This window comes from Thermobia domestica, chromosome 12, assembly GCF_964235325.1.
Source record: "Thermobia domestica chromosome 12, izTheDome1.hap1.1, whole genome shotgun sequence".
Lineage (NCBI taxonomy): Eukaryota > Metazoa > Arthropoda > Insecta > Zygentoma > Lepismatidae > Thermobia > Thermobia domestica.
The window spans coordinates 154734687-154752631 of NC_137465.1; the positions used below are offsets into that span (position 1 = coordinate 154734687).

At 37.4% G+C, this 17945-nt stretch overlaps 1 protein-coding gene across 6 annotated transcripts in view; it reads left to right on the forward strand.

The window, feature by feature from the left end:
- The window catches only part of RhoBTB (Rho-related BTB domain containing), a 490451-nt gene that overhangs the window by 411549 nt on the left and 60957 nt on the right, over positions 1-17945 (forward strand). For all 6 annotated transcript variants that reach the window (XM_081734304.1, XM_081734307.1, XM_081734305.1 and 3 more), the window contains one exon: positions 16844-16947. In XM_081734304.1, the coding sequence (XP_081590430.1) occupies positions 16844-16947 (104 nt within the window). The remainder of the gene's footprint in view (positions 1-16843; positions 16948-17945) is intronic.

The following is a 17945-nucleotide window of genomic DNA, read 5'->3' on the forward strand; positions in this document are numbered from 1 at the left end:
GGCAGCAATATCCCGCACTGTTACTCGCCAGTTCTCAAGAATCATTTGCTCAACACGTGCGATATTCACTGGTGTGACTGCAGTCGGGCAAATCATCCATGCGCTGCAGTGTCCATGCGCTTCATTTGTCACCAGCTCCTGTCCTTCGCGAAACTGTTCACATCATTCGTACACTCTTGTCCGTGACGTCGTTTGTTCACCATACTGTGCTTGCAATCTTCTAAAAATCTCAGTTGGTTTTACTTTCTCCTTCAAAAGAAATTTGATTACACACCGCTACTTCACAGGCACAAACACATTGCTTGCCGCCATGTTCAGTGCAACTGCTGCTCATGCGTCAAATACATCATGCCGGGTACTAGTTACTCGAGAAGGAATACATTACGTCACCCGCAAGTTTCATAATGATCTGGCTATTCATAGATTATTTACGTACGAAAATCCCGGTCAACCTTGAACGACCCTTGTATTTTAAACTTGACCGCTCTGTTATCGTGGAGGTTTCTGTCCTTATTGAGTTGACAACGATTTGCTCTCATTGCTGGAGGAGGGATAGATTTAGTCATTATTTTGTTTCCAAAAATTCAAGTATTTTGTTGGAATTGACGTTTCATGTATTGTGCTATTCTAGCTTCTCCGATAGTAGAATTACATAGTCATATTGTAGTCAATTTTCATTCTCTGAAACGGTTAAATAGCGTTAATTGTTCAATCATTTCAAATGCTTTTTGTTCTAGGTAGCTCATTCAGGAAAATAACATATTACGATAATAAGATTTTTATACTAAAAACTGTAAATCTAAGTTGAACTCAAGTTAGCACTTCTCAATTATTTCTCCTTCTGTCTTCTGGTTAGTGGCCTGCCTTGATAACAATATCCACAGAGTGCTAGTCATATAGAAGCATTGTAGAAAAGTTTATATAAAACCAAGCTTGGAGCGTGGTCTCAGAAGTAAGTTTAGAAACTACCCTGTTTAGTAGGTAATTTCATGCCTGCACACACATAACCGTGTTATCATTGACATAACTAGGATATTTTGGGGCCATGCTGAAGACCTTTTCCTTCTAAGAATTGAAGGAATTTTACTTGTGGTCCAACGATATTGTAAGGAGGGTAGCAGTGTTGGCAGGACCTAGTAACCCATGGTTACCCTTAAGTTACGCATATCTTTGTCATGTGCACTTAGTTGCATTTTGTGGAGCTAAAATGAAGATTCATACTAGAGATCCAGTTCAGGGTTCGTCCTCTTATGTATGATGTTTAAGCATGACTCATGCTGCATGCTTAAGCCTAAGAAGCGTAATAATTCGAATCCGGATTCACTCATTGTTCAAAAAGCTTCCACTGTCCTTCTCTGTAGATAAGATGTTTTCAACTGACTGGTGTATTACGCAGGAATAGGCTTTTACAATAAGAGAAACAAGTAGAGCAAAGGAGGAGAGGGAATAAGGTAGAGAAATGGAATAAAACGAGTATTGGGGGAGTGTACGAGTAATAATTGATCAATAAATAACATTCCTACTAAACCATTAACTACGTACGCTATCGATGATTTTGTTTGTTACCAGTGCTCTTTCTTAATACCGGGTCTCATTTCTGCTCTTTGTTCTCTTTATGTAATTTGCTGAGAAGGGAAGCATCAAATTGTAACGTCACAAAGCGTGCAGTTGGAAGTGACTGTTGTAGGTGTATTGTTGAATTCACGTTGTTTAGGCGCAGTTTTTGTAGATCTAATTGGACATTGAAAACTATCAAACGATATTGACTGTTATTGGTTGATTAGAGTTTAGCGTTCCATTGAGCAGCGAGGCTATATGAGACGTGGGTCTACAACTTAACATGGGATCCGAAAACAAAATTTTTGCCATATTACATTACACTAGCGCTTCACTAACACTACAAAACTTTACTACTTATTTATAATTTGCACTCCTAAGTGAAGTAAAAGCTGTATTTATATAATCACAATTCACACCTTAAAGTTAGTAGTATTTTCAGTTATAACACTTACACTTTATCTTCCATATTATTTTATATATTTACTTCACTTTCACTATCGTTGTACGTGTTCACTTCTGCTTACTCTTATTATGATCAATTTCCATTTTTTTCCTATTTGGTATTTATATAAATCTGTTTACTGTATGATGTTCCTGGTTGGATTACCATATCACAGCAGACTTAGGCGTACCGACTTGAGGTCCAGGGCCCAATCGGAGCACTTAGTGCAGACTCTGGTTAGTTTTGTCATTCCGCCGTGTACGCCCAGTCTGACAAGGAATGGACATGAACGTGTCATCCGTACATCCGAACCAAACCTAGTCTATTCGATAAACATAACAAAGATATGTTCATGCACAAAAGCATTAGGTGCCGTGGACGACGCAGTAAGTCCCTGGGGCTCTTAACCTGTTAGTATAAAGAAAATCTTAATAAACTCCCAGTAATATTAGCTATTGCATCAACACTGTTCATTAGAAAGTCATGGTTAATAGTTAATTCTCTTCAGCATGAAACAAGCTTTCCAGAGGTGCTATGTATTGGCGTCCATAACGTATCTGAACAGGGAAACTCGGGATAATATAAGGAAAATCCCCTTCGAAAATCCCTTCCATCAACTGTGACCTCCTCAGGAGGTCACCGGGTAAAAGCAGATATTTCAAATGTATCTCGAAACATACTGTAGAGGTTAGGAAATGAGTGTACCAAGTTTCTTTTTGATAGACGGAATAGGTATGATGGGAAAGGTTGTGTACCCATATATTTGGAATAAGTATGAGGAGAAAGGTTGTACATGCGAAACTGAACCTATGACCTGACGTATAAAGAGAATATAGCGCCTAATATATAAAAAAAAGTATATGAACGCAGTACTATTTATCCTGATATCAAGCTTTGTACCACATTCTCTGTAGAATGAAGAAAGCGTTTTAAACATCAACTGTGCTACAGTTGTATTGGGATAAACCCACGTTATCCACCAACATCCCCATCCATACCCTTTTGTTCTCTATTCCGTTCTTACGGTGTCATACTATATGTTCTCTCTTGTTTTAAGGATATACCTTCTATCCATATACCTCTTAGTATTTTTTTTCAAGGTACATTTTAATTGTGTGTACGCCTAACAGAGTGCAACTTACAGGGGGATGAGGGGGAAATCCCCCTCTGAAGAATTGGATGTCTCCCATAAGTTTTGAATTTCCCCATATTAAATTTCTCGGATGTGCATTTTATCACCCCTGTAAAATGTCCTTTAACTCACACACTGATTGCTATCGGCTCCAGTGTCGCTTTAGAGGACACACAACTTCACAATACAGCTATTTTGGAAGACATTTTTGCGACGTATCCCTAATTTCCCTCTCCACATATCGTGGAACAATATGCGTGATAACTATTCAAAAACTCGCTTCATTCTACAGAGAATATGGTACGTACAATTCTTGATATCAGAATAAATAGTATTGCGTTTATATTTTTTATATTATATTCTCTTTATAGGTCAGGTCATAAGTTCGATTTTGAATGAGCGTATTGGTATACAACCTTTTCCTTCACATCTATTCCGCCTATAAAAAAAAAAAAAAAAAAAAAAAAAAAAAAAAAAAAAAAAACCTGTAGTATTTTTCAAGATACATTTGGTTGTGAGCTTTTAACCGGGGCCACTCCAGAGGAAAATTGATCAGAGGAATTTTGTAAGGAATTTTCCCGACATTATCTCAGTTTTCCACTTTCAAATACGTTATGGGCGCCAATACATAGAACCTCTGGGAAGCTTGTTTCATGCTGAGGGGAATTAACTATTAACCATGACTTTCTAATGAACAGTGTTGATGCAATAGCTACTTCACTGTGAGTCTACGATTTTTTAAAAAATACTAATAGGGTTAATGGGTCCCAGGGATTTACTCCATTATCCATGGCACCCAATTTTTTGTGCATGAACATATCTTTGTTATGTTTATCGAATGGACTAGGTTTGACTCTGCTGTCCGGATGACACGTTCATGTCCGTTCCTTGTGAGATCCGTTGGCATTTGAATACGGCATTGCTTCCGTTCCGAGACATTTTTTTAATTTAAGGGCATTTATATATTTACTATTTACACAAAACACACTTCCCGACACACACGAAAGAAAAAAGCAACGAACCACACACACTTTCCCGATATATCCGAAGTTCGTATCCGGTTTTATCCGGGGATATATCGAGTCCACGCATATAGTGTCTTTCTGCGAGACGTGTAATGCCGAGTTCCTGGAGGAGTCCTCTGGTCCAGAATATTCACAGCCACTTTTCCATTCGTTCAGCTACTTTCGTATAAACGTCATTCTTCTTTCGGTGTTTCTTCGTTTTGTTTACAATGTTAATCATTTGTCCTAGTATATTCTTCTCTTCTTAATTCTGATTAGTCTTTTGTTATTTTGCTTAATATCCAATAGTCCTCCTCATTAGCTATAATTTTGTTTCTTTCCTTTTTATTTGATCTCTTCCCTCTAACCGTTCTTTCAGTAATGGATACCATAATACGTAATGCTCTGGTGTACCTATTTCTTCGCGTTTACATCTTGGATGCTCTATTTGTCCCATTTTGCACAACACGTGACTGCGTTTAGTCGTGACTGGTAGGAATTAGCAGTAAGATGAAGTCTATAGTAAAGTTTGAAATACTGCAAATCAGCGCGACCCAACCAAGGGGCGGGTTCAGCGCATGAGCTAATGCTTTACGATTAGTCCCACAACTATTGCCTTAATATTTGCTTTTGGAAAGGATGCACATTGCGGGCCATGCATGCACTGTCTTTTTAGGGATTTAAATTTCTGGGCGTTCAGCATTTATGGCCAGGGCTGGATCCAGGATTGTCTGAGGGGGTGCACCAATAACTAGCAAAATAACCAATCACACTAAAACTCTTCAAAGTGATGTGTGACAATATTCTTTACACCTGACAACGTTGATACATGGAACGGGGGAGGGGAGTAATTTAAAGAGGGTCGCAAGTATTATGCAGGAAAAAAGTTCTTCTCTCCTCCTAGTTTCTGTTTTCTTCCCTCCTTGACAAATGCTATATTGTTTTGCTTGGTGAATCCTTGTCCTTCAACCTTTTGAAAATCGACTTAGTCTCGGTTCAGACGTGCAGAAAAGTCTGTTGCGGACCCGCGCGAGCCGGAAATACATTGGTTCTTATCATTCATGCCACACGTGCAGACTTTCCCGCACGACTCTGCTGCGGACTCGTAGCGGGCGAAAATTGAGTTGCGGGGACTGCTGGCTCGCAGCGAGTCCGCACAGGTGTAGCGGGTCGGAAAACCATTGCTGGCAATGAGTCAAGCCACACGTGCAGATTTTCCTGAACCCGCAGAAATGGAAAGCAAAGAACTGAATGAAGAACTGTTCATTAACGAAATACAAAAATATCACGCGATATGGAATTTAAAGTGCGAAATGTATAGAGATAGAAATAAAAAAAAAAAAAAAAAACCGGGATGCATGGAATAAGGTGTGTGAAACCTTATGTGAGAAATTTAATGAAAAAAACAGAAGAAAAAAACAGCATTCGTATGTATTATTATTACTTTTCAATGTAAAAATCTAATATTCATGTAGTATTTACATTTGATTTTCGTTTAGCGTCCCTTTCCAGCAGCGAGGCTATGAATACATTTTTGTGATAATAATAGACAACAAATACGCTTGAAGAACAAGTCTTTATTGTTAATGCAGTTTTTTAAATGAGATTTCTTGTCACTCACTCCGGAATGAACCGACTGTTTATAACGTACGTTGCATTATACTTTAGGTCGAGGTCACTAGCCTCTGTGCTCAAAAGGGACGCTGAAGTCCAAAACAACCATCACCATAATAGCAGAACAGAAAAGAAAGAAAAAAACATCGCTTTTTGGCTGACAATTGTTGTCTTTATTTGTTAATGTACTATTTTTTTTTTTTTTTAAATAGAGTTAACACGAAAATTGTTGAACATCAGGGCACTCATGTGGTTAAAAAATAAAAAGCATGCTCGAGATGTAACAGAAATATTTGTTTCTCGTACAATTCATAATATTGTGCACGTCGTTGCTATTCTAGAGATAACTGAATGTTTTCTTACATAAAGAACAACTTAAACAAAGTTACCTTGCCATAGAACTCTACCTATGTCGCTTACAAAATAATCAGCCCATCTGTTTCTGCTTCCGTTTGCTGCATTGCCTCCTTGTGGTGTGCTACACGTATTGGGGATTTCCTCAAAACCTTGTATCATTAAATGTCACAATTATAAAAATATTTCTTTTTTCTCCCCTTAGAAATGGATTATTCGGAAACACTAAATCCATTATTTTTTATTTAAGAGTTTACATTAAGAATTTCACATCTCCAATCTAAGCAAGTCCTCATATTGAACGCTTTCTCAATATATAACGGGAAATGTCACTACTATAGGAATGAAATGAAATCCTTGAGTTTTACGTCGTACGATTATACCGGGTAGGCTAAAGGAAATGATGATGATAAATGAATGAAACGGTGGAATGAATAAAGTGGAAGGAAACGGGAGAACCCCGAGAAAACTCACGAACACGGTACTTCTCGCACCACAAAGCCCACTTGACGCAAGCTAGGATCGAACCAGAGGTGGACACTCTATCACTGAGCCACCGGACCCCACTACTATAGAAATCCCCCATCTCCCCTTCAAGAGAAAATTTTCAAAGACACTGAAACCTGTGCTCCATTATTTTTATTATGAGTTTGCATGCCGAATTTTACACCTCTAACTGAAGCGAATCCTCACATTCGGTAATTTGTGAACAAATAAATTGAAATTTACCATTATTGGAACGCCTCCTCTTGAGCGGGATATTCGGGAAGTCTCAAATAAATGTCTCATTTTTAATTTAAAGCCACCAACTATGTCAAAAAATCGAAATTAGTCACGCAATTGTTAAACTACGCCAGTGGCCGCTAATAACATCTGAAAATGTCTATGAATAGGTCTCCGAATGTTCAACTTTCTGTGCTCTTACAAACGATAATTAGTTAACATAATTAACTTACCTTAATGTAACAGCCAGAGCTCCTCCGTGGCTAAGCGGTTAGCGTACGCGCCTTTGGCGTGGGAGGCGCGGGAGCTCATGTGGTTCGGATTCCACGTTAATCAGTAGGTCCACGTCTCATATAGCCTCGCTGCTGAACGGGACGTTAAACTCAAAATCAACTCATTAATGTAACAGCCAACATTTCAATTGGTGGTATCGCAAGTCTGATGAAAGTATCTTCTGCTTTAATTTTATCACTTATTTTCGATAAGAGTTCATCAAATGAAGTGATGCTCATGCGAAAATAATTAAAGGACTTTTCTTCGTCATCGCGCAAATCAATAAACATGGAAGAAAATTCACCTTTAAGCAGTTGTGAGCTTACGTACGGATTAACCCAGTATCGTCTCTGTTTCTTCCTTAGGATTTTACTGGCTAAGTATACAAAAACAGCACGTTTTCTTCTTTCAATTTCCATCTTCATTCAACTGCAGCTGAAAATAAAATGAGCTGTTTTCTATGTCTATGTGAAGTGGTTGGGCTGAGACGCCCGCACGAGTCTGCTGCGGGCTCGCAACAGACTTTTCTGCACGTCTGAACCGAGCCTTAAAGTATTGCTTTTGCAAAGCTCTGCTTTCTTTTAAGCCCCAAAGGGAGCTAGCCTCTCATTTTAGATAGTGTATATTTACAACGAAGGGGGGGGGGGTGCACTTGCACTTTTGCACCCCCTAAATCTGGCCCTGTCTGTGGCCATGTTAGCCCGTCACGTTTTGAGATATAACATTTGTCGGTAAGCACAATCCGAGGGAAAGGGAGAGAGGATTGGAAAGGAAGGAAGCAGCCTGGGACCTATATATAAGGTACCACCCCGGCATTTGCCTGGTGTAAATTAGGAAAACCCAGGAAAATCTCATTCAGGATGATTGGCCTAAAAAAGCGTTTTACACTTTTTCGACTGAGTGCCCCCACCGGGAATCGAATCCGGGACCGCTCGCACCAAAGACGAGAGCGTTAGCGACTCATGCGCTGTTTTTGTCCACGCTTTATTTGCATGCGCTGTTTCTGTGCATGCGCGGTTTTTGATCATACGCTGTTTTTGTCCACGCTGTATTTGCATACGCTGTTTTAGCTCATCGCTGTTATTGCTTGCGCGGTTTTGATCTTATCTCACTTCTACCAAATATTTCGTTGGTAATTTAATTTTCTCTTGTCGTTTTATTGAACATTTCCTGCAGATTCTCGTAATTCTTAACACTCATTAAGCATTTCCATTCATAATTTACTTGCAGTTTCAATTCTACTATACATATCTTCTCAGTGTGAGTGTTACCGTCATATACTCTGTATGTTTGTCCGAAAGACACAAATTCTCAAGAACTACTTGGTGGATCACCATTAATTTTGGCCAGGTTTTATAAGGAACCTGCAGATTGCAGTAACTAGCACGGGGAGAATACGTTTCATTTTGGACTTAAAAGGCAAAGGAATTTGGATTTAAACGGCATGGGAAGTGCCATTGTTCGTCTCAGCGATCCCAAGAACTATGGATTCGACACTAATATCGGTCATTTTCCGTCATTATATATATATCCCCCTCCGCCAAATTGTGGGGCTGAATTTGGATTTAAACGGCATCGGAAATGTCACTGTTCATCTAAGCGATTCTGAAAACTAGGAATGTGCAACAGACGACACTAGACAAGAGAGAGCTTTTCCAAAAGAAACAGTTTTCGAGGCGAGACATAACTTTCGCGGCACCTAAAGACAGCCTCAAATCTTGGGTCATGCGCATCCCTAGTGAAAACTATGGATTCGACACTAATATCAGTTATTTTCTATCATTTTTATATTCATCCTTCCCCTGTCCTAAGTTACAGCGTCAAAGTGAAATGATAAAAACCATTCCAGGCCCGAAACTCATCTATGTTAAAAGTTTGGTCGAGATCGGTCGGATGGTTCAAGAGTTACTAAGTCAGAAACATAGTCACTTCCAATTTTATATAATACATTTTTGTATGATGACATATTAAAGAGCTACGGCAGCAATTTCCAATTGACCGATGTAAGACGTTACATTCTGGGAGAACCAGGGAGAAACACAATGAGGAAAAGAGGAGAGAGATGATGTAGGAGAAAGGAACAATCAAGTGTTACCAGTGTATACACGTAGTCATTGAGCCACGAGGTGTGCCCGCAAAAACCGTCGACGGCGTTAATGACGTTCTTCTTAACTTGTCACCATTGTCTTTTATCAACGTCAGGTTAGTCTACCTGTCAGCTGCTTTTCCTCTTCGTGTGGTTTACTCAGAAGGGGAGACAAACTGACGTCATTCTATTCTATTGTAACTGAGAGCATTCTATTGGAAATAGCATGATAAGAAATAATGGCGAGCTATTTTTGCAGTAGGCTTAACATTGTAGTGACCTGTGGAAGTCGCACAGGTAAAACTGTGAATTTTATTGTTACAAACTACGGGAAGAAAACTTAATGGTCTTATTCTTGGACACAGTTTTGTGTAGCTGTATGAAGCTTTCTTCACTTAGCTTGTAGCGATAAATTTTTACCGATATAAAGCCGCCACTGAATACGACTACTAAGCACTTTTTCCACTATTGCGTAGTACGAGTAATAGCATTACCATTTTGCATTGAAGAGGTGGACTTTGTGTAGTTATATTTAGATCCTTCATTTTTTAAAAAAAATGAATTCAAAGAAACGAAAATAATAGGCTCTTTGAGGTTATCTTACTTGCACATATTGTGACAGATAACGGAATCATTGAAAAGGAGTAAAAATAAATAATTGAGTTTGAAAGTGTAGAGCGGGGAGGGAGATGGGAGTAGTCGTTATGCCAAGGCTAGCCGGAAACAGAATGAAGAGAGATAAATAAATCTTCTGTTGTATCTGGGCAGAGTACCAAGCAACGAAGGTCATGCAATCGTACACTACAACGTATACAGATAGATACTCAATACACAACACATACAACGTTTAGCACTTTCCTGAGATGGTGACTGAATACTAAAAATATTAATGGAACCCATCAGTAATCAATGCGTGAGCTGTAATATTGACTTAACAGAGTCACTTATACCACCACAATATTCTTTACAATCACATGTTGACGCTGAAGCGATGCGGAAGTTCCTTAATTTTAGTGGGCGTGTTCTTGTTCGAATGGTGAAAATATAAACTTATATTCACTTTCCGTAATGTTATAATGAGCCATGCAATTACATTAGACGTGCTTTGCTCTTTATTTAGGTATCGAAGCATCTTTAGGTTATTTATTTATTTATTTTTGTTATTCTCTTCCAAAACAGAAAAGACATGCGTTCTAAATCTTATTTCAGCAATTTTTTTGGTGTGAATTTTCCTGAAATTCCCTAGCTGCTGCTAACTTATTGGTCTGGGTTTAGTTTACCCATACTTAAATACGAGCTCGTCCATATGATACTCATATCCATTGTCACAAAGTGAGGCATGATGATTTATGTTTTACTGTTTGCTTTCGGAACCGGATATACTAACTGAAGTTTTCAGTATGATCAATCAAATTTCGGAGTGATGTTTGTTTAGTATCTTTCTCTCAGCATTACCTAGGTATATAAGACTTAAAACAGGGAAGTCTGGGAAAACTTAGGGAAAATGGTGCATGTCAGAGAAACTCTGGGGAAAAGACTGGAAATCAAGGAGTCAGGGAAATTTTATAAAATATTTTTTTCTAACATTAGTTGTACACCAATTTCAGCTTAGCCAACCATTAATATCGCAGTATGAAACGTTGCCCAGATTTTTATGGGTGGTAAGTGGTACGCGTGAGCAATTAATTATTAATTGTCCCTATGGAATAAATGTTCTCATATATAAATATTCACTGTTATTTATCCCGTATTTATATGTCAATGTTATCCGACATCTGTCATGGAAGTCAGGGAATTTCCTGCCAAAGGTCAGGGAAAAGTCAGGGAAATAGATTTATCCAGATCAGTAGGAACCCTGTAAAATAGTCTTATTTCAAGCGCTATTGTAATCTTCCTCTCTAGTCGCTAGATTGCATACCTTGGCGCACGAGGTCCGAGTTCGATTTCCGGTGGAAGAGCATCGAATACTTTACCGTGATTCAGATCCAAATAGGGGCGGCTCGTTAGAGAAATCACAACGGTAAAAAAAAAAAAAATAATAAAATAATCAACTTTCATCACATGACACTAATGGGAAAAACGTTACCTGATGTACTAATTGTTGTATTATGTGAATTTTCGCTCCTTACTTTAAACCGGTAAAACATTAATTTTTACCAGTGTGACTTCCCTCACAAGCCGCCCCTGTATCCAGCTTTAATCTGTAAGTCTTGTGTTATAGCTATAGCCTCGAAAAAGGATGTAAATAGGAGTTCTCCTGACTCGCCCGTTTATCGGACACACTCCTTTCTATTTAGAGCTAGCGTTATCCGTCCATGTCGTGAAAATTGTCGTTTTATTGAGTATTGGATACATTCTTATAAATTTTCAGAATACTCAGACCTCAGAGAATGTTTAGGACTTAGTTACGTAGTATTGTAAAATAAATTCTGTGAAATTCTTGTGTTTTTTGTTTAAATAATAACACATTTTTTCACGGTTTTAAAAAGATTTTGTTTTTGTTTAAGTATCGTACAATAACTCAATTGCTTCTTTTCGCACAAACGCTGAGCTTAAATACTATTTCAAGTGTGTTTAGACAAACAGTAAAGTACAATATCTTAATTATTATATTTACAATATTTTATACTACATAGTATAAGAGTCAACAGTCAAATGGGTACTCTGGAATTTCTCGGTCAATGTTCCAGCGGTATTGATGCGGGTTAGCTGTAACGGTTCACTATTGGGCATCATTATCCAGCTGCAGTCTCCGTCCGTTCTGTACACACACACACACACACACACACACACACATAAAAAAAAACTCAAAAACCACTTGGACCACCAACAATTTTGGCAAGGATAGCGGGTTAAGCATTTGGAATGACGTTCGTTGATGGTGGCGCTATTCAAACCAGAAGTTGTAGAAATTAACCAATTCCGTATTTTACGTTGATCATTATAGAGCAAAAACAGTAATAGATAGCGATAAACAATTTCTTGCAATCGATTAAGCTTCCCAAGAATACATTTCATATCAATCCTTAACTCTCTACTAATACTGAAAGAAATCTACTACGACTCTCGTTATTCGGTGCATGACTGTCCATCCGGGAGACAAAAAAACCCTCAGGAACTTAATGGATTCTCCTATGATCCCACACCCATAGGAGTTTCCCCTCCCACTCACCCAAGGAGTGTTAAGAGAATCTTGCCCCCACTGGGGGCTGATCTTGGATTTAAACGGCATCAGGACTGCCAGCAATTAACTTAGCAACTCTGAAAACTAATGAATCGATACTAATATCGGTCGTTTCCGATGTCTTCACATGTCGCTATTTCACCATCCACCAGGTGTTAATGTGTGGTTAGATTAAACTTAAATGGCATCGAGAGTGACACTATTTACCCAAGCGACCCCGAAAACTATAGACTCGACACTAATATTGGTTGTTCTTGATCATTTCATATGCCTTCTCTCCCCTAGGAATGTTAGGGGTGACTTATCCCAACTGAGAGCTAACTTCTGACTTGAAGAGCACCAAAATCGTCTCCAATCAAATTAGGAGCCCTGAAAACTATGGATTCGACACTAATAACGACCATTTTCAATTGTTTTTTCAGTCTCAATCTCCCCCTCAGGGATACTACTGGGGCTAAATTTGGTTTTAAAAGTTATTGGAAGTGTCACTGTTCATCTCAGTGACCCCGAAAACTAGGAATATGTCACCTCTCTTATTCCCCATAGGTGTACTAGGCTCTTACTTTCATTGAGGGATGAAGTGGACTTAAAGGGCATCGAAACTATCGCCAAACAGCTCATGGACCCAGAAAACTATAAATTTGACACCAATGTCGGTAATTTTCGATCATTTTTATGTCTCCCCATTCCTTTCCTCATAGGTGTGCTAGAAGGGTCTTACCCCAACAATATTCTTTTACAAACTGCAAATATGTGTACCAAGTTTGGCTTAAATTGTTCACAAGAATACTGCTATAGTGATTTGTCTAACACCTTTTTTGATAACATCTTTAGCAATTTATTTGTTGATATTAATATGATAAATTTTAGTTGTGGAAAATTATCCGAATCCAGCTTTGAAATTACTTACATAAAAAATAAAATCTGACCAAAACAAACATGTGTTACTTTACTAATCTGTATTACAGTTTCGGCAATACATATTTATTTTCATCTGACCCATGTGAAGATAGTATGTCTGGTTAAAGAAATGATATAAATTATATCGAAACTATGAAAGATTAGTAATAATAAACACTTGCTTTTGTCTGATTTTATTTGTATGGAGTTTGGCTTACCAAAAACTGCTTTACGTATTTGCTCTGTCTGTCCATGTGCCCATCTGGGGGAAACAAAATTGCAAGAATTTTATAACATCAATTTTGGCCAGGGTTTAGAGGATCAAAAGTTAGAAATCGAATTCATTGGTTGGACATGGTCCATTCAGCTGATTCCGTGAATATGGGTAATCAAAAATTGATTCCCTCATGTTTTTATATGGGAGTAATTTTGGATATCAAGTTCGCTTGATTGACTACCCGCAGTGCAGTTAAGTTTGGCGGGTTAGTATAGTGATCGGGATACAATATGCTAATCTGTTCTTGTACTACAACGCTAAAATGTAAAGTTTATTCAAGGAACGTTCAATACCTCATGTAAACAAATACACGTGGTGATTGTTTCATTTTATTGGTTAAAGAGCCTTGGAACATCCATGCGGCAGAAGAAAATAGTCCATTGTTAAGTAAGCTGTTTTTCAATGTCTTTGTTGCTTTTAAGGCTCATTATTAGAAATGCAGTTTCCTTACAGTTAAATAACAGAAACAACATTGTATCTAAGAACTAAATTGAATTAATGCAATAAAAGAGAATACGCATGCGTAGAAGGTGGCTTTGACCCATCTTACGCGCGAATCACAGTTTACAATATGGCCGCGTGCGGGAAGGATACAAGCATGTGCTGCTCGAAAGAAGCGCTGCGATAGCCAATCATCTGATGACTGGCGGACTAATACCATTCTGCAATGTTTACATCAGGATCAGAAGGTTCGTTGAATGAACTTTAGCTACTTTGTATTCGACAAATCTAAGAGCAGTGGCGGCCTGTAAATTGTGGTTTCGGGTGTTGCAGTACGAACGATAAGAGACAGAATATATAAAGTTGACTCATTGACAAATCAGCATAACTTTAGATGCAAATGCTATGTGACATGTTAAATTAAATAAAATTCTGTTTTTAAAAACTAAAAAAAATGCAGAACATTTTATCCGATTAATCACCTTAATTGATTAGTAAGTTGATTCTCCTCTATTTGATTGGAACAAATCTGTCTAATACATGCTGGTTGAACTCTGGTATTCTTATTGTCAGGTCTTTCTCGATTGAAAGCATAACCAATGGTGATAACCTTTCTTGGGACATTCAATTCCTTGAAAGTGTCAATTCTTTCTCATGTGGAAAAAAACTTTTCGTCTTTTGTTAACGCCATAGATACTATTAATATTAATTTCAAAGCTTTGTAGATTTACTAAATATTTTTTCTAGATTATTGCGAACGATTCATTCTAGCTAACTCAGTCCTTGACAGTGATCCGAATTCCTCTTCAGCGTTGACTGAAGAGAGTTCGTAGCAGAGATTAGTGTTATTTAAAAAAAATGTACATTGAACACACTTTATTCATAGTTTATCCAGGAAAATTTAAAATAAATTGAGAAAATGTATCTGGTGAAAACAACACTACTGCCATAAGATATCCTGTAAATTTAAACTTTATTTTTTTTTTTTTTTCGAACATTCTCCTGAATTGCCCTTTACTAATTTTGTCTAAGGCTTAATTGCAAATTTTTCCTCAGCTGAAAGCTGGTCAATGTTTTTTGTAAGTTATTTACTGAAGTCATGGTACTTGTAGGTTATTTACAGAATTAAAGCACACACAATAAAATTAAACCTAATAATTAAAAACCAAAACAGCTGATACAAAAGAGGTACTGGTATATGAATTCCGAATGTCACATATTCATACATCAACACACACACACACACATGTGCGTAAAAGAAAAAAAACTACATTCCAAATCATCCGTCCTGGTTGTTACGCAATGCACGATGAACACAATATACTTCCACATAAGGTGAAACAATGCTTACAAATGTGATATGTTCTGGAAAGGAAATCTCGAAACCCGTCAGATGAAGGATCAGCATGTAACAGAAGCAAAAAATCAAACATCACTGCCAATTCTACACTCAGAAATGTTAACTGGGAGGGGTCCAAAGTATTTGAGGGAGGTCCAATACGTCTACATAATATGGAACCTGTCTTATACTACACCCGAAAAGACGATAAGTAATTCTTAATTACTGTCACCTATATTTTTAGAAAAAATGATAGAACGATTATTTTTATAAGAAAAGGAAGAGTACATGATGAGGCATAAAATAAAATATTTAGCCTACATCAATCATTTCTCTGTTAAACAAGTATAGTTCGTTAAGAAAGTCTACAAATGTTAGTCAAGTTTCGAAATTTTTGGGAGGTCCGGACCCGGTGCCCCCCCCCATGGCTACGCCCCTAAGCATTGCTAACTAGTCCCAAATTCAATGTGGTGTTCCCCATCATACAGTTTTATGTGGAAATTATCAAAAATATAAAATATATTTATTTTATAAAAGAAATATGTTTATACTAAAATACTATCCACAGAGGGGGGGGGGCGATTCTACATACTGACTTATTAATCTTCACAAATTACTGTAGAGGAAGCTCTCATTATCAATATAAGCCAAGAATTAACTTGTAAATGCGGGTCTGCTTTCATTTGTTTTCTCCTCTACTAGATATTTTCTTTCTTATTTTGTAATTCTGCAATCACTTTTTTTTAAATTGTCATTATATTGATTTACTTCAGTATGGTCCCGTAATTTAAAAATATGAATGCATAAAAACTAATTCCATTTGTTAATTGCTAGTGAAAGAAAATTCAGAAATCTTATTTAGCGCGTAAAACCTTCCGTTCACTGGAAACCGTGCTGTGTTGCAGAAGCACTGCAACGACCAGTCCCTTTAACTTCTGAGATAGGGGAAAGGAGACTTAACATTTGCTCCAATTGCCGCACTGAAGGAATCTGGTCGTTGCATGCTAGCTGCAACACAATATAAATTAGAGACTCTGTGACGGATTATTTCTCGCTTTTTAAAACGGATTAACGGAACGGACAGTTACAGAAGTAAAAAAAATATGTTATTTAAAGTGTATATATGCGAGTATCAAAAGTATTTTTTCTGTTCTTTACTACTATTGATAATAATATTTTTTTCTTGAAATACTTTGGTCGTTGCGCAACGCTGCAACACTAATATTAGCCGCCACTGTCTAAGAGTCTTAAATGTTTTCTATTTTCAAACATTCATTTTTCTTACTAAAGTTTTTGAGTAGGATTGCAAACAAAAAAAAAAAAAAAAAAAAAAAAATTAGGTTTTCATGTTGTGCACAATGTGATAGATGAAACTTTTTCACGTGATATGCACTCTGACACTAGTGTTTCTTATGTAGAAAGTTAAGCAATGCTGTATTTTTCTACCCAGTTTCGCTGTACGTCACTTTGTCCTCTGTTATCACTTAGTACAATTGTGTTGCTTTTCTTCTCAGGTACTGGAACGATCGTGGGAAGTTGTCGATGGAGTCAACGTTTCCCTCAGACTTTGGGACACATTTGGTGATCATGAGAAGGACCGTCGGTTTGCATACGGCAGGTGAGCACTAATGTAATACTAATTTTAATTTATAGTGAACCCTCCTTTATTGAAGTTCATAGCATTTTTTCCAAACTGGCAAGATGATTAAGTCGCTGGAGCGCCACTTCTATTTTCTGTAATCAACTATCAAAACTAAACCAGCATTTTTGTTTAAAATATTTTTATTTCAAAATTATGTCTTACGTTATGGTTCAAGTTATAATGCGGTTACAGACGTAATAGCAGTTGATATAGTGGCCTCCTAATATCTGTACCACAGCTCTTTACATTGTGCCAATCCATCTCTTTGTGGATCTCAAATAATACAGTATTACTGTTACTTGTGAAGAAGAACTAGGGCTATAAGTAGTATTTGAAACCTTGGTGCAAACGCAGCCTGGTTTAAATTCCTCCTTCCCTTCTTTAAAATTGTGAAACTCATCTGGTGATTTAATTTTGTGAGTTTTATTGTCTCATCCTTTCTGTTGACCCTATACCGAAACACGTGCCAAATGAGTATTTCAGATGAACTGTACTGTTTTATTACTCGTTTGTTTGCTTCTCTTTCCTGGTTTAACAATCGTTAACATTTTCTTGACCTTCACCGTACGTGCAGAGAAGAAAGAATCGTAACATTCTCCCCTTAATTTCAATGACGTCATTGCTTATAACTGAATGCTTTCCTAATCGCGCTGCGAATAAACTAAACATGTGATCGCAGCTTCTACAATGACAATAAGGTATCTTCTGTAAACAGTAATTGTTTATCCTTTCGCAAATAAACTGCTAGTGCAGTAGCATCTTTACATACTGTACCTCAAGCGATTTTCTTCATACATTACAGATAAATATTTCAATCATAACCACATAATATGACGTAACTCATTTGTTCTGAAAAAATCCACAAGATAAAAATTTACTTTTCGAGGTGAGTTCTTGGACAGTTTTCTCAAAATCTACTCTGGCACTTTTGTTCATGCTTCATAAATAAAGATTTCATTAATAATGCTACAGTA